Source organism: Aotus nancymaae, unplaced genomic scaffold (genome assembly GCF_030222135.1).
Source record: "Aotus nancymaae isolate 86718 unplaced genomic scaffold, 86718_ANA_hifiasm-v0.15.2.pri h1tg000079l, whole genome shotgun sequence".
Taxonomy (NCBI): domain Eukaryota; kingdom Metazoa; phylum Chordata; class Mammalia; order Primates; family Aotidae; genus Aotus; species Aotus nancymaae.
In genome coordinates this window covers 8,373,075-8,396,587 of record NW_026988494.1, presented here as the reverse complement: position 1 = coordinate 8,396,587, position 23,513 = coordinate 8,373,075, and the positions used below count along the sequence as shown (strand labels likewise).

The window sequence follows — 23,513 nt, the reverse complement described above, 5'->3', positions numbered from 1 at the left end:
GAGCCAAGAGGACAGGGCTGGGTGGGGAGCAGCGGTGTAAGGGACAGACTGACAGACAGGCCAGGGGCACGTCTGGATTTGGCTGCCTTGAGGGCTCTGTACAGTAAGCATCCTTAAATGGATGTACTAGGACTAATGTCATTATTTGCCACAACCTGAAGGGACAGGCAAGTATTAGTCCCCTCTCACAGAAAAGGCTGGGGGGTGGGAGTGGGGCGGTGGAGAGGGGTCCAGGGCCCCGCTGTGGAAAGCTTTGCCGGTCTGAAGACCTGCGGGCCGTTACTGCTGCTACCCATTTGTACTCTCTTCCAAAAAACGGAAGTGAAAAAGGTATATTGGGTCACAGGTCAGATCCAACTTGGACAGATTTGGTTTGTATAGGAACATTTACAAGCTCATCCCATACGCTGTGTTTCAGTGGTCACCTAAATATTGTCAACTGCTCAACACATTTTCCCAAATCTAACTTAGGACATTTAGATAGATGATAGGTTATCGGTAATGATCTGTTTTTCTTTATAGCCTCTTTCCGCACAGAAATAAGCATCTCCCTATAGAAAACTCTAGTGTATGCTGAGCTGATTGACTGCCTTCTGTATACATATTTTCTACAACTTCTCAAATGTGTGTGACATGTTGGTGAGATGGATGGAAAAGGAAAATGAGTGACAGAATACAGAAGAAGAGCTGAGTTGTTTTTAAAGAAAACCTGTGGGCCAGGATGGGGCTCTGTGAGTGGGAGTCGAGGACTTGACCCATGTGTCTAATCAAGGCGAGACCGCTGACACGCGTACATGTGTGTGGGCAGTAAATCTTTTCTTTCCTACGCACACGTCCGCACTGTCATCTAAGCCATCACAACTAGGGAGGGTTGACGCCTGCTCTCCTCATATGTTTTCTTTGTGTTTCAGGCTTGAAAAAACCTTGCCCAGTTTTGATCCCTTCAAGACTTTGCCACAGCCTCTATCACACATCTGTTTTTCTCAAAGAAAAAATATAATAAAAATGTTTTACTCTTTTACACTGTATAATTGTAAGAAATAGTGTGTTATTTGTGAATGCATGGTCTGACATTTCTGTACAGTTTGGAGGTATTTTCAAATGAAACGTAAGAGAAGTCAACAATAAAACCAAGAAAAGTGAGTATTTTTATACCAAACATTTTAAGTATGCTGGGATGGACGATCTTACACTGGGTTGGATCACTGTTTCGTGCTCGACTTTTGAATGCTTGTAATTAAAAATATCTATTTTTTTCCTCTAAAGTAAACTGCATGTTTGAGGCATGTTTCCAAATATTAACCAGAATTTCCTGTATTGTGACTATATAGAAATCTGTGCCTACCCACAGTCCAGGGTAAATTAACGTGGTGTAGCTGTTGTTAGAACTGTTACCTGCAGTATTAGGTCTAGAATCCCAGTTCCATTAAGACAGCCCTGCAAGACAATCAACCGGAAGCCCCCAGGAGTTTCTATGGCTTATTGATAACTGGGCAAAGAAAACATTGGTAAGAACTGCTCAGTGTGCCCTTAGAAAGCCCTGGCAGCTCCAGCTATGACTATAAACTGTGTGCCGCGTATTGCATTTTTGCAGTCTTATGTTTCCTTTGTAACTGCACGCTCCCGTGTGTAACTCACCTTCCACAAGCCAGCCCCGCAGCCCTGTTCCCCTAGTGGAAGTGCAGGGCTCGCCTCATGGGTAAGGGACAACCTTGGCTTGGGAGGCCAGCCCTGGCCCATGAGGGGCTGGCTGTGCCCAACCCACTTGGCTGCAGTGGGCAGCTTATGTCTCTATGTCTCCAAAGTGATTTTTGCAAAACATTGGCTGAATTGACCTGATGTTCCCAACTCTTGACTGCACGGGGCCAAACGGACCACATACCATGAGCTCCCGAATGTCGTGTGCTGTGAGGATGACCTGCCACACCGCACAGTGATGGAAGCATTGGGCACTGGAACCAGTTCTACTCAGACTTCATCAAAGTCAGTCTTGTGTTGACACATCTCCAGAGTTTATGACAGCTCAACCACTCCCCCTCGTACAAGAGCCATCTGTAAAACCACAGTGACCTAAATTCAGCTGTCAAACACAATCACAGTCTTTCCTACTGATCTGCTCAGCTTCTGTGGAAAATTTCAATGTGATGATTACCTGGTTGGTTTGTGTTCTGCTGTTTTCCATTAGAAATAAAGATGTCAAGAAGCTTTTAAAGGTCACCACAACCACCAAGACTCTAGGAGTGAGGGGCCCACTTTTACCATAAATAAGGGGAAAGGGCAGTTAGCACGGGGACTTGTGACGGAGCCACTTTGGTGTTCAAGGACCTGCTTATGCCCTCAGTGCCACTTGGCTCTTGGTGAGATGCCTGTACTCCTAAGGAAAAGAGCCACTTCAACACAGTCTATTATGCTTTTATAACTGTTTAAAGGTACTTTTCTATGGTTGTTTTTAAAAAATAAAGTGCTTATTCCAGCTGTCACATCATTGCTTGACAAATTCTTTTTCAGCAAGAACAACTACATGTATCCCACACTGCAGACAAGAGGCCAGCAGATTTTGTTGCCATTTTCAGGCTTTGGCAGAGCTAAGCATTGGCCATTGAGCTTAGGCACAAAGAGATTAAAGAAGGAAGCAGACACTGGGGAGAGCCAGAGAATCAGCTTGCAAAGGCACGACCGCAGCAGCTGGTGACCGACCAATGACACCAGAGGCAGACGGACCTCAAGGGAGTTTGACTCAGCTTGACTTATCTTACACCAGACATGGTGGCTCACAACTGTAATTCCAACACTGGAAAGCTGAAGCAGGAGGCTTGCTTGATCCTAGGAGTGTGAGACCAGCCTAGGCAACACAGCGAGACCCTGTTTCTACACACAATTTTACCATTAGCCAGGTTTCTAGCACGCACCTGTGGTCCTAGCTACTCAGGAGACCAAGGAGGAAGGAGGGCTTCAGCCCAAGAGGTCGAGGCTGCAGTGAGCCATGATTCCACCACTGCACTGAAGCCTCAGCCACAGGGCAAGACCCTGTCTCCAAAACCATAAAAAGTAAATAAAAAAAAGTAAGTGGAAAACCAGGCACCAACTGCCAAGACAATCGTGTTTTATACACACTCTCACCCACTCTTTTTTCCCCAAAAAGAGAAGGCAAAAAATAGTGCTTACATCCAAGCAGTGCCAACAGCCGACACTGAGTCTTGCTGGACAATGCAACGATCTGTTGTTAGGCTCACAGCCTGCCTGGAGAGGAGCCACCAAACGCAGGTTGTGTCCACTGCCTTCCAGCTCATGTAACTAGGAGGCTAACAGCTTTCCTTGGCCCAGGCTCAAAAGGCCACACCAGCACGGCTCTCAGGCCGACCTGATTTGCCTTTGGTCCACCTGTGAGCTCCAACTCATAGGCACCAGAGACTGGCCAAACAGCTAAGGAATGGAGGGTCGTACCGTCCCAGCTAGTCACCAGCTGAACACAGTCACCTATAATTTTTTACAGGGGGCCTTCGACAAGATGAGTGCCCCGATCATCCCCATGCTGATGATGGTCATTCATGATGGTATTTACTAACCTAGTGTGACCTCCAGATACATTCCCACTCACCAGCCAAATACCAGCCTCATTAGGGTCTGTGCAAAGTTATCCTTTTTGTCACTCTACTGAGCAGGAATTAATGCAGTATGTCTTTTGGAATCAAGAACTTGGGATAAGAAAAAGGCAGGCTGTTTGCTCTTGCACCCATGCAAAATGTCCCAATTTGTAGGCTCCAGAAAGATGGGAACTAAGCCCATCTTTCTGTGTGATTACCAAATGAACCAACCTTTCCTTGTTAATGCCAAACTAATATAACTATAAAACGCATCTGAAACTAAATACCATGCTTTCCACTTCTATAACAAAATTACAGATTAAAGGAATTTGAAAAGAACCTTACAATTCACAAAATGAACATTACACCACCATTCAGTCACACCTGGGCCCAGGGCATGCACGTGTGTCTGCGCTACTTTCATGGACTAGCTTGTAGTTGTTACTGCCCTATCCCTGAATTCTGTGTTCCAATACACAAGAATTCTTGGTGTCTGTCAAGGTAACACTGAGAAATAAGTAATTCTTCTTAAGAGACAGGGTCTCACTATGTTGCCCAGACTGGAGTGCAGTGGCAGACTCATAGCTCACCACAGCCTCAAACTCCTGGGCTCAAGCCATCCTCCTGCCTCAGCCTCCTGAGTAGCTGAGACTACAGGCGCACGCCATCGGGCCCAGCTTCAACTAGTTATTTCTGAGTGCTTTGTGCAAGACATGATCTGTGCTAAGAATATGGACAGGTTCCCAAAAGTGCTTACCCAGCTGGAAGTTTCTGGCACAGGGCTGCTCCCCTCACCAAGTCCTAAACCATTCTCTCCACACCCTCATGGCATAAACAGCCTGCGTTTCTACAGTCTACATAGAAAACCTAAGAATATTCATTACCAGTGAAGTGTTATTTGAAACACTCAGCCTCAAAATGCCTCTCCTAAAATTCTAATAACTGGGATACTGAAAGACTATGTTGTCAGCAATTTGATTAAAGACCCTAAATTAGGAAATTTCAGTAACTGCCACTGTAAAGCTATCTGTCCCTGTTACAGAACATCCCAGATGGAACTAATATTCACTCTTGCGTGAACTGGCCTGGCTCTGTAGCTACCCCAGTCCTGAGAGCTGCTGGTGTGCTGTGAGAACTAGGCCTCTCTGCAGCTCTCCAGCGAACCTGCCACTTCCCTCTTCTTGAGTGTCAGTTCCAACCACACTCATTCCTACTTAGGGGGCAGTGGGTTAGATCTTCCTACAAACCATAATAATTTGCCAGTAACTATGAACAAAACAGTGAAGCCTTCCATTCTCCACTGCTCACATACGTCTCACCTACGGAAGATCTGAGGGAAGAGAAAACTCTGGTCCTTGTGTTCCACTTGTCCAGTTGAGAAATTCACATGGAACTCTGCCTGGGGTCGTTAACACCAAGTTGAGAACTTGACCAAATGCTTAGTCAACCCAAGCTTCTGAGCAAAAAGGCAGGCCTAAATGCAATGAGAAATATACAAAATATTTACCTGGACAAAAAGACCACTTTGTATGGGGACTTGGCAGGCAGGCACTTCAAAACATCACAATCCCCACCCACAGGACAAACTTGCTCTTGGCGCTTCTAGAGCTGGTCCTGCCTAAATCAGGATATGGTTTACTCGGTTCTCCCCTGCTGGCACCCTTCTGTGTTTTCTTACTTTAAAGGTAAGTCTGTGCCTTCTCTCCCTTGACATGCAAGCCCCACAAAGTTCTGGCTGGATCAGAAGTCACTGGGCTTTTCCCAGGGTCTGGGAACCACATGCTTAGTCACACAAATGTGCTGGTCTCACCCCGATCCACTGGTGCTGGATCAGTCCTGTAGCCCTGAGCCGTCCACGGGGAACTGGAAGAGAGTGGCCCTGCCCATCTGCTGAAGGGCAGGGTCGACATTTATTTCTAAAGGAAATCCTTCCAGGGAAGGAAAATGCACTTTAGTTCCTTACACTGCAGCCAGAGGGAGACAAACGGTAGCACCAGGGCCGGCTTCAGGTCTGAGTTTCCAATGCTGTCTCCCCTAACACTCCAGACAGGCCAGGGAAGGGTATTCTAAGGCCTAGTTAGTCTGAAAAATGGTTTCCAAGAGGTCCTTGGACCATCCCGCCACATGTCCCACAGAACACCTGCTCATCTCTCAGGACAAGCCCCCAAAACCCACCCTGGGATTCGCCAAACTGGCTGCTCCGCCTCGATGCAGAATGTGCAGCGCCAGGCTGAGCTTGTCAACCGTCAAACCTTAGAAAACCCCAAATCCTCCCCACAAATGAGTCATCTGAAAGTAAAAACAGTGGCCAAAGGGAAGAAGAGACACTGAGTCTCGTCTTCTATGCCTCAAAAAATCACCATTAACTAAGAATCAGGGAACTGACAAGCCAAACACCTTCGACCCACAAGCCCGCCCACACTCAGAATCCCATTCTGCTGCTAGAGATTTCAAACGTCTCACAGATAAACCCAGGGCTGTCTACACACAGTGCCTGTGAACACTGGGGCTGGAAGGACCGGGATGTCCCACTCTGCCTTTCCACTACGCCCCCGCTCAACAGGTGTCAAGTGCCACTCTATCCCCTGGGTCCATCCATCATCTGGCCACACTTACAGACCATGACAGCGGCAGCCAAGTGTTCAGTTTTTACTCTGTCCAGGCTCGACTACGTTTCTCTTAGCTGTCCCCTAAAAGCCTCACATGATGGTGATGAATTATAGATCAAATGCACTCCTGTCACACCCTCTTAACTCACCCAGCTGTGCCATCCCCACGTGCTTCTAAATGGCCAGCAGAGCCAGCAGAAATGGGCAGAGGCGAGAACATGACTTCAACTTTGAGTTTCTGGTGGATGTGTTTTCAGACACCCAGAAGAACTGTGAAGAGACAGCTTTCTCTGTACAGCAGCCCTCGGAGACGCTGCAGACCTGCTTCCAGGCCATCACATTAACGCAAATACCACAGTAAAGTGGGTCACACGAATGTTTTGGTTTCCCAGTGCCTATTAAAACGTTCATGCTATATGACAGTAGAAAGTGTGCAATAGCATTATGCCCTAATGAACCCAATTATATACTTTATATTATTGCTAAAAAAAAAAAAAAAATGCTAGCAAAGTGAGCACACACTGCTGGAAAAACCGCTCCAACAGACCTGCTTGAAGTGGGGTTGCCACAAACCTTCAATGTGGGGGAAAAACTCCCCACTATCTATGAAGACATATAAAGCAAAGCACAGTAAAATGAGGTGTGCCTGTATTAAGACTGTCCAACACAAGTACACTTCCATCACAATGTTCCACAAACACTGTGTCCTCAACACGTCACATGATACAACCCCAGTGCCTTGAGATGGGGTACGTGCAAGAATTGCTCTTATGTGCAGTAGGCCAAGTGGATCGAGGCTTAACAAAAGAAACTGCAAGTGAATGAGATAAAGCAACGGAATTTGTCGGTGTGGCAGTTTCGTAAGTCACTTCGTTTTGCTAGATCTTCGTTTCTGAAATCAGTTTAAGACAAGATAACTGAAATCAATTATCAGGCCAGCCCACAAAGTACTGTGGGCACAAGCTCTGCTAGAAGTCGCCACCAACACACAACTGGCAGTAAAGCGCCTGATCACAGAGACGGAGGCCCTGATCACAGCCCACGACGGAGGGCGTGATGACCATCTCCCTGCAAAACAGATGAGGAGGTCTGAGATGTCCAAACTGCACTTTCAGACCTGGCCCATAAAATAAGATGGAGTGTGGAGATTACAAGAATAGGTCTCTACTTGGAGATAAGCTAACTCTGGATTTTTTTTACAGGAGAGCTAGTTTCATGTTGTAAGACATTAAAGCTCTTCTTACCAGAAAAACCCTTAAAGCAAGACAGACTGCATTTCCTGTGTTCTAAATTATCATAGGGACCTCAGTTATACCCTTCCTGCCACGTTTTGGGGCTTGGAGGTAAAAAAAAAAAGGTAAAGCAAACAGGTGACACTGAAGGGATGAGAGGTAAGTAGAAAAGAAAAACGACTGAAAAAGCAAGAAGGCTCCTTGTCGTCTGCACAAAGCACTTCCTGCTCTGGGTTTCCATCACGCCTCTTCTGAGAACCGCCAGCTCGTTTCATAATCCACTACTCTCCCATGCTGTGACAGGAGGATCATGACCATCATCCCAAAGGACCACAGCAGAACACAAAGCAGGTGAGGAAAATGCGAACTCTGCCGTAGAAAGCAGGAACCACATGGATTTCCCATAAGTTGCCCTGACTCTAAACAACGCTCACATATTTGATAATGGCTCTCATGAGCTGGGCCAGTGACAGAGAGCGTCTCCACCAGAAGAACCCCAGGTCAGGCCACGTGAGGGTGGAGGTGTCACACAGGTGACATTCAGGTTGCCGTGGAGACTCTACCCAGGTTTGTTCAACGTGCACCAGACTATCCTCGAACTTACCGCACCCAGGAAGCTGAACACTGATGCTTCTTTTTAAAAGAAAGCATTAACAATGACACCCAGTGCATCTCACTTCTCAGTTTGCTAGCAGGCGGCACACCTGTGTTCCAGTGGTGAAATCCGAACGCTCAGTAACACAGCGCGGGCCAGGCTTCATCGCGTTCCCAGCACATGACTCGTGGAAGTCGGAGACTGCAGCTGCTTCCTGCCACTTCCAGGAATGAAAAAAAAACAAAACAGAGAATTCACTAACATCTTAAAAATCCTTCTACAATGATTTTATTATAAATATGTTCTTTTGGAATAAACAAATATTGCATTCAAGACTATGGGCAAACTTGCGCTAAAGTAACAAATGAGGAAGAAAGGAGCCATTTAGAAGTGGAGAAAAATACAGCCAAGACACCTGCATGCCACGCTCAAAGCCTTTCTCCCAGGGAGTTACAGAAGGTTAAGAGGGAACATCACAGCTCCCATGAGCCCATTCTACTCATATATGCTTCGAGTTTGGTAATTTGCACTTGTTCTGTAAACTGAACTGCTCCTCTCCTCAGTCACAAGAAGCAGATGAGAAGACTGTCTTCAGACCGGAGCATCAGCAAGAGCGCCCTTGATTGTGTATCCGTGACTCTGTTCCAGGGCAAAACTGTTCCCTACTTGCCAGAAGCAATGTCAGAGTAATCCTTCAGCACTCCGGCCAAGTGTTCGTTATGAGTCTTAAAACGTCGCTTTTTCTGTGAAGCAGGCTTTTTCCTTCTCTGAATAGGGGCCTAAAGGAAAAGGTAAAAACAATTAGAAACAGGCCGGGCACAGTGGCTCACGCCTGTAATCTCAGCACTTTGGGTGGCCAACTTGGGCAGATCACGCGGTCAAGAGATTAAGACCATCCTGGGAAACATGGTGAAACCCCATCTCTAATAGAAATACAGAAAATTAGCTGGGCGTGGTGGCGCACTTGTCGTCCCCACTACTTGGGAGACTGAGGCAGGAGAATCTCTTGAACCCGGGAGGTGAAGGTTGCAGTGAGCCGAGATCGCACCACTGCACTCCAGCCTGGCGACAGAGCAAGACTCTATCTCAAAAACAAAACAAAACAAAACAACAATTAGGAACAACAGCTGCACCAAGGGGTGGTGCAGTCAGGATGTTCTGAGCATGCCCAGAGGCCTGTGGCTGAGGATGTGGTTCAGACCCTTCTCCTGCTCTGCCGCCCAGCAGCACACACAGGGCACAGCACACATCCTGACCAGACCCGGGGCCTCTGTGTCCCTGAGATGCAGGTGCCATCGGGAGTAAAGGAGCAGGCACAAAAACCTACCAGAAGGATTCTTGGCACTAAGTAAAACAAAAGGGGTGGTGAAGCCCTTCTGTTACCAGGTCTAAAGATGTATCCATTACTGATTTTTTAAAAAGATCTGAAGAAAATATGGCAAAATCCTGAGACAGGAGGGGCAGGTGAAGGTCTGGAATATTCTCTAATCTTTTCTATATACTTGAAATATTAGCATCACATGATGAAAAAAATCAACAAATGAGACAATAGGCAATCATGAAGGGCTGCAGTTACACTCATTTGTGGACACAGATTGACAATAAACCTTCCCTTTTGGTGAGTCTTAAAAATTCACTGAACACACATCCCCCCCACCCCCAACCCCACCCCAGACACAGATGACAAGCTACGAATCATGACGGTGGACAAGGAGAGGCAGCCCACAGCTAATTAGGGTGCTGGTGAATCACCCCACCCAGGCTTTGTCCTTGGACTACAGATTCTATTTGCTGGTGCAAGGCAATTTACAAGTCGTAATTTAATTACTAACATCCCCTGTGAGCAGGATTGAGAGACACTACAGACAAAAATATCTGGTTCCTAAGGGACCTGAAAGTCACTATGGCAAAACCAGCCACCAGGACGGCAAGGCTCACAGAGCAGGGGAGGGCCTCGTTCAATTCTGAAAGGTCCTGCAGGCCAGGCGCAGTGACTCATGCCTGTCATCCCAGTACTTTGGGAGGCCGAGGTGGGCGGATCACCTGAGGTCAGGAGTTCAAGACCAGCCTGACCAATGGAGAAACCCATCTCTACTAAAAATACAAAATTAGCCAAGCATGGTGGCGTATACCTGTAATCCCAGCTACTTGGGAGGCTGAGGCAGGAGAATTGCTTGAACCCGGGAGGCAGAGGTTGTGGTGAGCCGAGATCACGCCACTGCACTCCAGCCTGGGCAACAAGATCAAAACTCCAACTCAAAAAAAAAAAGAAAAAAAGAGAAGAAAAAGGTTGTGCAGATCAAGATGCAGCCTGCTTTTAGCAATGGGGAGAAGGGCCTGCAGCAACTTAGAGTGGGAGAGTGGGGAACACGCAGGCCCTGGAAGGTTCCATATGGCTGGAGCTCAAGAGCAAGACTGCTTGGGAGGAGCTGGGTGTGGAAAGGTGCCCACAGGCCTGAAGCAGCACCCAGGGTTGGACAGCAGGCCTGCAATACCTCAGATGTGACCTGGGCTGCAAACACCAAGAAACAATGGCGGAGGAATGACTCCTAGCTCTTAAGAGAGCAGAAAACGGGGCAGGCTAACAGTTCCCAGGGCAGGGAATTAATCTGCTTTTCTAGAGATTACACACCACTTTCTTTGGTCCAGATTCCTGCATGGAAGAAATACCCTGTCGCTTCAGATATTCTTCAATTTTCTCCTCGTCCATGGAATCCACAGTGACACTCCTCCACAGCTTCTGAAATTCTGTACCCAAAAGACAGTAGTTATTTTACAATAAATTTTAAAAACTACAGCATCTTGATGATCAAAATCCAGGCTTCAGTGTTAACTCCTCTGGATCCAAATGAGCACATCTGAGATGTCATCACGGAAGCGAGTCAGGGTAGAACATCCACCTGCAGGACACGGTGTAGGGAAGGGCCTCGAGACAGAACTGTCCTCACGAAGCCCCCCGGCAGTGGGGCTGTTTCTAGAGGCTGGCAAATGAAGGTTGCAGTGATGGAACTGCCTTGCTTTCCTGAGGGGGAAAGCCTCGCCACTTTCTTTCCTCTATCTGGGGCTAACAGCTTAGTCCCTGTGCAGCTCCCCTGAGCAAGGTACACTCATTCCTCTCATTGACAATAGAAAATAAGAAATGTGTAGGGAGATGGGAACCAAAATATCACAAGGAAGTGAGGTGCTACAACAATTTATTTGCAAAAACCTTCTGAAATCAAATAACCTGGAAACTGGTGATTAAGGAGGCATGAAAGAGAGGCGGGGGGGACAGCTGAAGCAAGAACACCACCTCTCCCCGACCCCGTAACACAAGGAGAAAGGCGACAGTCCTGTCTGCATCTTGTCTTCAGAAACCTGCAGTCCCTCTGCCACATCATTATTTTTGCAACCCAAGGAGACCACCAATGGGAAGCGTCCCAAATGAACATGGTTCGCATCCTACATTCTGCTCCTGAAAACAGGTACTGATCACTGGTTTCACTTGATTAGCAGCAGCTACTTTCAGACACAAAATTATAAGATTTACACACTCTGGAATGAAAAAAGGAAAAGCTCTCTGAGCCCTGAGGCTTCACAGGGCCTCCCACTCACAACCGCCCCACTGAAGGGACGCGCCTTCCCTTCCTTTCTTCCCACTCCAGACCCGCACCCGGCGCTGCCCTCCTTTTCTTCCAGAGCCATGAACTTCCCACACAGTCCATTTCAAACGATTAAACGAAGTAGGCACTCAATACTGTGCTGGGCCAGATTTCTTTCCTTTTCCCTCTTTCCTTCCTTCCTCCTTTCTCTCTCATTTCAGTACACACAGCATGAGGCAAATGATGTCCACACAGGCGGGACTCTGGTGATACTGTGGACATCTGTTTCCTGCCACCCACTCTGAGGCTTTTAATTGCTGGTGACCAATGGCAAAAGTGGCAAAATCTACTACAAAAAATTCAACCTGAGCACAAAGTTATTTAAATCCAAAATGTCTCTAAATAAGATTTGTAAATTTCCATAGATACATTAGGGGTTCTTTTTACTACACACTCACTGAAGGTTCATCTGCATACATCACGGACATTCCCTAACTGATGACAATTGTGTGCATGACTTTCTGGGCCTCTGTAAGCTCCTTGAGAGCAAGGAGCTCTATTTTCATCTGCTTTCCATGACAGTCAGCACTGTACCTAGCACAGGACAGGACCTCAACAATTGACTACTGAACATATGAAATACCATCACTGTCTACTACAGCCTAGACAAAACAGATACTTTTTTTTCTAAATTTATTTATTTTTGAGACAGGGTCTGGTTCTGCTGCCCAGGCTCGAAAGCAGGGACACAATCTCAGCTCACTATAACCTCCACCTCCTGGGCTCAAGCAATCCTCCCAACTTAGCCTCCTGAGGAGCTCAGACCACAGGTGCACACCACCATGCCCAGCTGTTTTTTTGGAGGGTAGAGATGGGGTTTCACCATGTTGTCCAGGCTGGGCTCAAACTCCTGAGCTCAAGCAATCCACGTACCTCGGCCTCCCAAAGTGCTGGGGGATTACAGGCGTCGAGCCACCATATCTGGCCTATTTTTTCTTTTTACATTTTTAAAACTTTTAAAACATAATTTTACACTAACAAAAGGGTTATGAAATGAATACACAGAGTTCCTATATGCCCTTTATCCAGTTTCCCCTAATGTTAACACCTTACATAATTGCTAAAACTAACATGGGCATATTACTATTAATCCATCAACAGGCCTTATTGAAACTTCATGAGTTTGACCACCCAATACCCTTTTCCTGGCCCAGGATCCTGCATTCACCAGTCACATCTCTTTGGCCTCCTCTAATCTCTAAGTGTGGCCAGTCTCTGTTTCGCACTACCACGACACTTTCACAAAGGGTGTTGGTCAGTTGTTTTACCAACCTTCCATTTGGGTTTGTCTAGCTTTCCTCATTACTAGATTGAGGTTATGCAATTCTGGTGAGAACAACACAGTAACACGTTTGTGCCCCTCTCGGGTACAGGAGCAAGCTACATGGCGTCAACATGAACCCAGTAAACGCTGACCATCAAGCAAGGTGCTGTCTGCCAGGTTTCTCTGCCATGACGTTATTAGTTTTTCCTTTGTAATTAATAATTAGATATATTTCAGACTATACAAATACCCTGTTTCCCATATTTTCACTAATTTTATAATAGCATCCATTGGTAGTGCTTACCTACAAAAATGATTACTTGTAAGTGCCTACTGGCAGATTATTTCCATCATTCCTTCCAAATGTACTAATTAAAATTCTACTATAACAGGCCAGGTGCGGTGGCTCACACCTGTAATCCCAGGTGAAGGGATTCACCATTTCATCCCTTTGATGAAAGGCTAAGGAAGGTAGATCACTTGAGGTAAGGAGTTCAAGACCAGCCTGGCCAACATGGCAAAACCCTGTATCTACAAAAAATATAAAAATTAGCCAGGCAAAATGGTGGGTGCCTGTAATCTCAGATACCTGGGAGGCTGAGCCAGGAGAATCGCCTGAACCTGGGAGGTGGAGGTTACAGTGAGCCAAGATCCTGCTACTACACTCTGGTCTGGACAACAGAGCAAGACTCTGTCTCAAAAATAATAATAATAATAAGAGCCACTCTTTCTACAATTCACTTTTTGTTTGTTGAGACAGAGTCTCACTTTGTCACCTAGGCTGGAGTGCAGTGGCACAATCTCGGCGCACTGAAGCCTCAACTTCCTGGGCTCAAGCAATCCTCCTGCCTCAGCCTCCCACGTAGCTGGGACTACAGGCATGCTCGGCTAACTTTTGTATTTTTAGTAGTGGCAGGGTTTCATTATGTTGCCCAGGCTGGTCCTGAACTTCTACACTCAAGCAATTAACCTGTCTTGGCCTCCCAAAGTACAGGGATTATTAAGCGTGAGCCACTGTGCCCAATCTCCAACTTGTTTTTCAGTTACTTAATTTAGCAGAGACGCACGGATATCTACCACATAGATTTATATCTACATATTTATTACACAGATGACAATCCATGATGATCAGTATTTATTTTGTGGTTCAAATGTCCCAGGTTGGTCAATGAAAATTCCTTCATGTTGGTTCCTATGTCTCTGACTTGCTTCCCCCTTTTTTTTTTCTTCTGTTTTTCTTCTTTCGCTCACTTTCTGGTACTAAAAGATGTTCCAGGTTCATCTTGTATTTCCCCTAATTTGGAATTATTTCTTCAAGGATTCCTAATTTGTTTTATTATAGAATGGTATTTAAAAACCAAGATCTATGTATTTTGGGTTTCTAAAAATAGCAATCTCTTTTTTGAAAACAAAATGATCAAGGGACATCAAATTTAAAGGAAGACAAATTTTGGCAGAAGGCAGGAAAGTCTCATGAAAGACAGGCACACTCTAAACTGTGAAGGCAAATAAAATCAGAACTGATTCAGAAATCTACTCACTTAGCAGAAAAGAGCAGAAAACAGACTAGAATTTAAAAGCTTAGATTTGATCCTTTCATTTCAAAAGACCCTTCTTTGACCCACATGAGTTAAGAATAAAAACTGTGTAACTGCCATAGAAGGGAAGAAAATGAGCCAACTTACCAATAAGGCTTTGCTTAAATTCCCAAATAGCACACTCACATTTTGTCAGTGTTTAGCCCTTTCCTGTAAATGCAAAAGTAGCACAACACTGTGGTCCAGGCCTTGGAGCCAGATGGCCTGCCTGTGAGCTCAGTTACCCCATTTCCTGCACAAAGTGGCGCAAGCACCTTAATTTTTCTGCTCCATTTCTTCATCTACAAAGTGAGGATGATAATAATACCTGCCTCATAAAATAGTGAGGATTGCCGGGCGCAGTGGCTCACGCCTGTAATCCTAGCACTTTGGGAGGCCGAGGCGGGTGGATCACGAGGTCAAGAGATCGAGACCATCCTGGTCAACATGGTGAAACCCCGTCTCTACTAAAAATACAAAAAATTAGCTGGGCATGGTGGCGCATGCCTGTAATCCCAGCTACTCGGGAGGCTAAGGCAGGAGAATTGCTTGAACCCAGGAGGTGGAGGTTGCGGTGAGCCGAGATCACGCCATTGCACTCCAGCCTGGGTAACAAGAGCGAAACTTTGTCTCAAAAAAAAAAAAAAAAAAATAGTGAGGATTAAAGGAGTTAATACAGCACTGAGAATAACGCCTGCAAATGAAAGAGCACTATCTACACCTATTACCATTATCATCATCACCATCTAACACCCATTATCATTTTCTGGGTGCTGGTGTCTTTAATAAAGGCAATATAAAACATTTAAGAAAATGACTAGCTACTAGATACAAAGTGATCTCATTTATGCAAAGTAGAAGAAACAAAAATTCTAAAAATTTCTTAAAAAGCAAAAACACATACATATTAAACACATCGTAAAAATGTGGAAAATATACACCAATAGGTATCCTCAGAAAAAAGAATAGAGTTTGCGTGGAGAATTTTTGTTTTTTGCTCTATAGACTCCTTGACAAAGGTTTTATTAATAACATGCAGAAATATTTGTGTATTGTTACTGTAATATTTTAAACAAATAAATAACCTAAATACAAGGAAGATCATACTAATAATTCACACACTGGCCACTTTTTCTTAGCCCCACATTAGGCTATGGTATTCTACTGTTAGCGTTAAGGTACTTCTTTGCCATTTAAAAAAAAAAGGTAGGCCAGGCCCAGTGGCTCATGCTTGTAATCTCAGAGCTTAGGGAGATGGAAGTGGGAGAACTGCAGACCAGCCTGGGCAATATATCGAGACTCCATCTCAAAAATTTGAAAAAATGAGCCAGGCATGGTGGTGCTAGCCTGTAATCCCAGCTACTCAGGAGACAGAGGGGAGGAGACCTTGAACCCAGGAGTTTGCGCTCCAGGCTGGGAGACAAAGTGAAACCCTGTCTCTAAAACAACGACGACAACAAAACTAAATGCAGAATCTCAACCAGCAACACGCCATGCCTTTCTCCCTTTTCCTTTAAAAACACGTGTTATCAACATGACTTCTTTATCCTCAAAAGTCTCACTATACCCACTTTTCAGTTCCAGAAAATAGGACATTTCTCAACTTACCTTACACCCCCCAGTGATCTTACATTTTAGACACTATTAAAATAATTTCTCTTCTGTGCTACACAGAAAAATGCACCCCCACCCAAGATGTCCACATCTTAATGCCCAAAACTTGTGAATACATTACCATATTTGGTAAAAGGGACTTTGTGACTAAGAATCTAGAGATGAGGAGATGATCTCAAGATTTGTTTTCTGGATTGGAAGAATTAATACTCTTAAAATGTCCATACTACCCAAAGTGATCCACAGATTAAATGCAATCCCTATAAAAATTTCAATGCCATTTTTCACAGAAATAAAAAATAAAATTCTAAAATACTTATGCAAACACACACAAAACTTAATAGTCAAGGCAATCTTGAACAAAAAGATAAAAACTGGAGGCACCACACTACTTGAAACTATATTACAAAGCTACAGTAATCAAAACAGCATGGTAGTGGCATAAACAAAAGCCCAAAAATGAACTCATGCATTTACAACCAGCTGATCTTTGACAAAGGTGCCAAGAACACACAATGAGAGAAGGACAGTCTCTTCAATAAAGGGTGTCGAGAAAACTGAATATCCACATGCAGGAGAATGAAATGAGACCAGTGTCTCACACCATATAGAAAAATCAACTCAAAACAGATTAAAGACTTAAACGTGGCCGGGCGCAGTAGCTCACGCCTGTAATCTCAGCACTTTCGGAGGCCGAGGCAGGTGGATCACGAGGTCAAGAGATAGAGACCATCCTGGTCAACATGGTGAAACCCCGTCTCTACTAAAAATACAAAAAATTAGCTGGGCATGGTGGCGCGTGCCTGTAATCCCAGCTACTCGGGAGGCTGAGGCAGAAGAACTGCCTGAACCTGGGAGGCAGAGGTTGCAGTGAGCCAAGATCACGCCATTGCATTCCAGCCTGGGTAACAAGAGCGAAACTCCGTTTCAAAAAAACAAAACAAAACAAAACAAAAAAAGGACTTAAACGTAAGACCTCAAACTATGAAAATACTGTGAGAAAACAACACAACATTGGCCAGGGCAATCATTTTTTGCATCTGACCCCAAAAGTTCAGGCCACAAAAGCAAACAAAGACAAATGGTATTATATCAAACCAAAAAGCTTCAGCATGGCAAACTAAACAGAGTGAAGAGATAATCTATAGACTGGGAGAATATATTTGCAAGCAATACATCTAAAATGGGGTTAATATACAAAATATAGGGCAGGCGCCATGACTGATGCCTATAATCCCAGCTCTTTCGGAGGCTGAGGCAGGAACACTGCTTCAGCCTAGGAGTTCAAGACCAGCCTGGGCAATATAGTGAGACCTCATCTCTACAAAAAAATGTTATCACACAAAAAGAAAAAAAAATGTTACCAGATTAGCCAAGCTCGGTGGTGTGCATCTGTAGTCCTAGCTACTTAGGAGGCTAAGGTTAGAAAATCACTTGAGCCCAGGAGGTGGAGGCTACAGTTAGCTGAGATCGTGCCACTGCATTACAATCTGGGCGACAAAATGAGACGCTGCCTCCAAAAAAAAAAAAAAAAAAAAATACACACACACACACACAGAACTCAAAAAAATAGCAAAAACAACAACAAATAACCTGATTTAAAAATTGGCAAAAGACCTGAATATTGACTAGACATTTCTCAAAAGAAGATATACAAATGAGGCTGGGCACGGTGGCTCACACCTATAATCCCAGCACTTTGGGAGGCCGAGGCATACAGATCACCTGAGGTCAGGAGTTAAAGACCAGCCTGGCCAACATGGCAAAATTTCATCTCCACTAAAAAGACAAATAGCCGAGAGAGGCAGTGGGTTCCAAAAATTCCAGCTACTCAGGAAGCTGAGGCAGGAGAATTATTTAAACCCTGGAGGCAGAGGTTGCAGTGAGTCAAGATCGTGCCACTGCACTCCAGCCTGGGTGACAGAGCAAGACTCCGTCTAAAAAAAAAAAAAGGAGAAAGAGAAGTACAATGAGATATTAATTCACACCTGTGAGAATGGTTATCCTCAAAAAGACAAAACATGCACAGATAAGGAGGTGGGAAACTTGTATGCTGTTGATAACATGCACGGATGAGGAGGTGGGAAACCTGTACGCTGTTGATAACATGCACGGATGAGGAGGTGGGAAACCTGTACGCTGTCGATAACATGCACGGATGAGGAGGTGGGAAACCTGTACCCTGTCGATAACATGCACGGATGAGGAGGTGGGAAACCTGTACCCTGTCGATAACATGCACGGATGAGGAGGTGGGAAACCTGTACCCTGTCGATAACATGCACGGATGAGGAGGTGGGAAACCTGTACCCTGTCGATAACATGCACGGATGAGGAGGTGGGAAACCTGTACCCTGTCGATAACATGCACGGATGAGGAGGTGGGAAACCTGTACCCTGTCGATAACATGCACGGATGAGGAGGTGGGAAACCTGTACCCTGTCGATAACATGCACGGATGAGGAGGTGGGAAACCTGTACCCTGTCGATAACATGCACGGATGAGGAGGTGGGAAACCTGTACCCTGTCGATAACATGCACGGATGAGGAGGTGGGAAACCTGTACACTGTCGATAACATGCACAGATGAGGAAGTGGGAAAGGGAACACCTGTACGCTGTTGATAACATGTACAGATGAGGATGTGAGATACCTGTACACTGTCGATAACATGCACTGATGAGGAGGTGGGAAACCTGTACACTGTTGATAACATGCACGGATGAGGAGGTGGGAAACCTGTACACTGTCGATAACATGCACGGATGAGGATGTGGGAAACCTGTACACTGTCGATAACATGCACGGATGAGGAGGTGGGAAACCTGTACACTGTTGATAACATGCACGGATGAGGAGGTGGGAAACCTGTACACTGTTGATAACATGCAGGGAGGAGGAGGTGGGAAACCTGTACACTGTCGATAACATGCACGGATGAGGAGGTGGGAAACCTGTACACTGTCGATAACATGCACGGATGAGGAGGTGGGAAACCTGTACACTGTCGATAACATGCACGGATGAGGAGGTGGGAAACCTGTACACTGTCGATAACATGCACAGATGAGGATGTGGGAAACCTGTACACTGTTGATAACATGCACAGATGAGGAGGCGGGGAAGGGACACCTGTACACTGTTGATAACATGCACAGATGAGGAGGCGGGGAAGGGACACCTGTACACTGTTGATAACATGCACGGATGAGGAGGCGGGGAAGGGACACCTGTACACTGTTGATAACATGCACGGATGAGGAGGCGGGGAAGGGACACCTGTACACTGTTGATAACATGCACAGATGAGGAGGCGGGGAAGGGACACCTGTACACTGTTGGTGGAAATGTAAATTAGTGTAGCCATTATGGAAAACTGTATGGAGGTCCCCCAAAAAAACTAAAAACTGGAGTGTCATTTGATCCAGCATCCTGTTTCTGGGTATTTATTCTAAGGATCTGAACTCAGTATGTTGAGGAGATACTTGCACTCCCATGTTCATTGCAGCATTATTTACAATAGCCAAAGATTCATTCTAAGTGTCCATCAACACATGAATGGATAATGAAAATATAATATGTATACATGATGGAATACTATTAGCCTTAAAACAGAAAGAAATTCTGTCATTTGCAACAACACAATAAACCTGGAGGACATTGTTAAGTGAAATAAGCCAGGCACCAAATGACAAAAACCGCATGTTTTCACCTCTATGTGGAATCTACAACAATCGGAACTCAACAGAAGCAGTGAGTAGAATGGTGGCTACTAGAGGCTAGGAGAGGGGCAATGAGGAGATGTTGGTCCACAGAAAAAAGAACCTTGAGAGGCAGGTTATCCTGGATTATTTCAGTAGACCCAATGGAATCACAAGGGTCCTTATGAAGGAAAGAGGCAGGCAGGAGAGCCTAAGTCAAGGCAGAAGCAGAGGTCAGAGTGATGTTGGGACATGAGCCAAGAAATTCAGGCAGTCTCTGGAAGCTGAAAAGGTAAGGAAATGAAATCTCCCCGTGAGTATCCAGCAACGGTGCAGCCCTCCTGACCCATTTGAGACTTCTGACCTCCAGAAGAGTAAGATAATAAATCTGTGTTGTTTTAAAGCAACCAAGTTTGTGATTACATGTTATAGCAGCAACAGGAAACGAATACACACTGCCTGAGATTTTTCTTTTTAAAAAAGTCCTGGCCCAGTGCAATGACTCACACCTGTAATCCCAGCACTCTGGGAGACCAAGGTGTGAGGATTGTTAGAGGCCAGGAGTTCCAGACCAGTCTGGGCAACAGCGAGACCTCCATCTCTACAAAAAAAAATTTAAAATAAATTGGCCAGACATGAAGGCACATGCCTGTAGTCTCAGCTAATCAAGAGGCTGAGGTGGGAGGATGGCTTGAGCCCAGCAGAGTTCAAGGCTGCTGCAGTGAGCTACGACTGTGCCACTGCACTCCAGCCTAATCAACAGAGCAAGACCTTGTCTTAAAAAAAAAATTCTAAGTATACCTTATGTAGGCAGGATTATAAAGACAAATGACACTTCATCCTCCACATTTCAACAAGTATTTCTTGAGAATTCTGTCACTACAATGGTATGACCTGCTATCTAGACATCTATAAAGAACAGGCACCGTCTGCCCCAATCTGTGCAGCAGGGGCTGGGCAGGATCATGCCTAGAGCTGACCATGGCTGGGCAGGATCAGAAGAACTTGGCAGCACTTGCTGTTCTTGGTGATCCTGCTGAAATCTCCACTGAGCAATGGCACTTCTTACTCAGGATAAACACCAGACACCAAAACAAAAAGGGAAGAAGCCGTGGGGTAACTTTTCACCTTTGAAAACTGCTTTACAATGGGAGAAACATCATATTATTTTGAACATCTTTAAATTTTCCTTTTATTTTACTAATGTATAATTCACACAAATTAAAATCCTGCACATTTTAGTGTACAGTCCTTGATGTTCTGACAAGCATATGCTCATGCAAACACCACCACGATGATACAGACAATTCCACAACCACAAACCACCCTATGCTCCTCTGCAGTTAATGTCTCTCTCCTCAGCCAGCCCCTGGCAACCACTGATCTGTTTCTATGGTTCTGTTTCCCAAGAGTATCATAAACGTACAAATAATATCACACAGCATGTCCCTTTGGAATCTGACTTCCCTCACTAAGCATGATGCCTCTGAGATTCATCTGTGTTGGTGGAATGTCAGTCCTTTGTTCCTTTTCATCGCTGAGTTGTATTCCGTTGTAAGTATGTGCCACAGTTAAGGGGAAGTTAAGGGACAGTTAAAGGATGTGAGTTGTTTCCAGTTGTTGGTGGTTATGAATAAAGCCAGCAGAAATACCCATGAATTTTACACGAATTTGGGTTAACACCTAAGAGTGGGATGGCTGGGTCATATAGTAATATATATTACAATGTAGAGATCTATACCTATTTATTTAACTTTCTAAAGGACAGTGGACCCATGTCTCACACCATACACAAAAATTAACTCAAAATGATCAAAGATGTAAATGCAAGGGTTAAAACTATAACCTCTAGAGGTAAAAACAGAAGTCCATCTTCATGACCTTGGAAAAGGCAATGGTTTAGACATGACACCAAAGGTACAAGCTGCAAAAGAAAAAAAGATAAAGAATTTGTTCAAAATTTAAAACTTTTTTTTTTTTTTTGAGATAGAGTCTCACCCTATAACCCAGGCTGTAGTACAGTGGTGCAATCTCAGCTCACTACAACCTCAGCCTCCCAAGTTCAAGTGATCCTCCTGCCTCAGCCTCCCGAGTAGCTGGGATTATAGGTGGGCACTACCACGCCCAGCTAATTTTTGTATTTTTAGTAGAGACAGAAGTTTGCCATGTTGGCCAGGCTGGTCTCAAACTCCTGACCTCAGAGGATCCACCTGCCTCAGCCTCCCAAAGTGCTGGGATTACAAGCGTGAGCCACTGCTCCCAGCCCCAAATTAAAAACTTTTATACCTCATAAGACGCCATTAAGGAAGTGAAAAGACAACCCACAGAATGGAAGAAAATATCTGTAAAGCATGTATCTTACAATGGACATGTATGCAGAATAAAGAATTTTTAAAGCTCTGTAATAAAAGCACAAAACTTTTTAAAATGGACAAAGGATTTCAATAAACATTTTGCCAAAGAAAATATGCAGATCAACCAGGTGTGGTGATTCACATCTATAATTCCAGCATTTTGAGGAGGCCATGGCACACACCTGTTGCCCTAGCTACTACTCAGGAGGCTGAGAAGGGAGGACTGCATGAGCCTAAGAGTTTGAGGCTGCAGTGAGTTATGAACATATCACTGCACTCAAGCCCAGGAAACAGAGTGAGACCCTGTTTCTAAAGTAAAAAAATAAAATATATAAATGGCCAATCAGCACACAAAAAGATGTTCAACATCATTAGTCATTAGGGAAATGCAAGTCAAAATCACATTAACATTTCACATCCACTAGGATGGCTAAAATCAGTGTTGGCAAGGGTGTGGGAGAAATTAGAACCTTCCTAAATTGCTGGTGAGAATGTAAATTAATGTAGCTGCTTTGCAAAACAGCACAATTCCTCAAAAAGTTAACCATAGAATTACCATATGATGTAGCAATTCCACTCCTAGGTATACCTAAGAGAAATGAAAACACATGTCCACGTGAAAACTGGTATAGGTATGTTCATAGCAGTATTATTCATAGTAGCCAAAAAGTGGAAAAACCCAAATATTCATCAACTGATAAAGGAAATGTGCATGGCTATACAATTGAATTTTTTTTACTATAAGCACTTAATGCTCTTTATTTCCCTATAAGCACCGCTATAGCTGCATCTCATGAATTTTGACACACTGTACTTTCACTTACATTTAATTCAACAATGTTTTTACTTCCCTGTGATTTCCTCCTTGAACCACAGGTTACTTAAAGGTATTTAATTTCAGGCTGGGTGTGGTGGCTCACATCTGTACTCCTTGCACTCTGGGAGGCCGAGGTGGGCAGATCACTTGAGCTGAGTTCAAGACCAGACTGGGCAACATTGCAAAACTCCGTCTCTACAGAAAAATACAAACATTAGCCAGGTGTGCCAACACACACCTGTACTCCCAGCTACATGGGAGGCTAAGGTAGGAGGATCGCCCGAGCCCAGGGAGGTCAAGGCTGCAGTGAGCCATGATCATGTCACTGCACTCCAGCCTACACAGTGTGACTCTGTCTCAAAAAATAAATAAAATTATTTAATTTCCAAATGGACAGTTTTCAAATATAGCTAGCTCTGTTACTGATTTCTAGCCTAATTCCATTATGGCCCACACACATCGTTCATATATAGTCATCCTTTGGCATCCATGGGGGATTGGTTCCAGGACTCTTACAGATACC

At 44.8% G+C, this 23,513-nt stretch overlaps 1 protein-coding gene across 1 annotated transcript in view; it reads right to left on the bottom strand.

Moving 5' to 3' along the window:
* Window positions 1-8,292: 8,292 nt before the first annotated feature.
* GTF2E2 (general transcription factor IIE subunit 2) overlaps window positions 8,293-23,513 on the bottom strand; it is a 79,003-nt gene continuing 63,782 nt past the window's right edge. The window contains exons 7-8 of the mRNA XM_012468783.2: window positions 10,653-10,768; window positions 8,293-8,799 (exon numbers count right to left, since the gene is read on the bottom strand). Coding sequence (XP_012324206.1) covers window positions 8,683-8,799; window positions 10,653-10,768 — 233 coding nt within the window. The 3' untranslated portion in view covers window positions 8,293-8,682. The remainder of the gene's footprint in view (window positions 8,800-10,652; window positions 10,769-23,513) is intronic.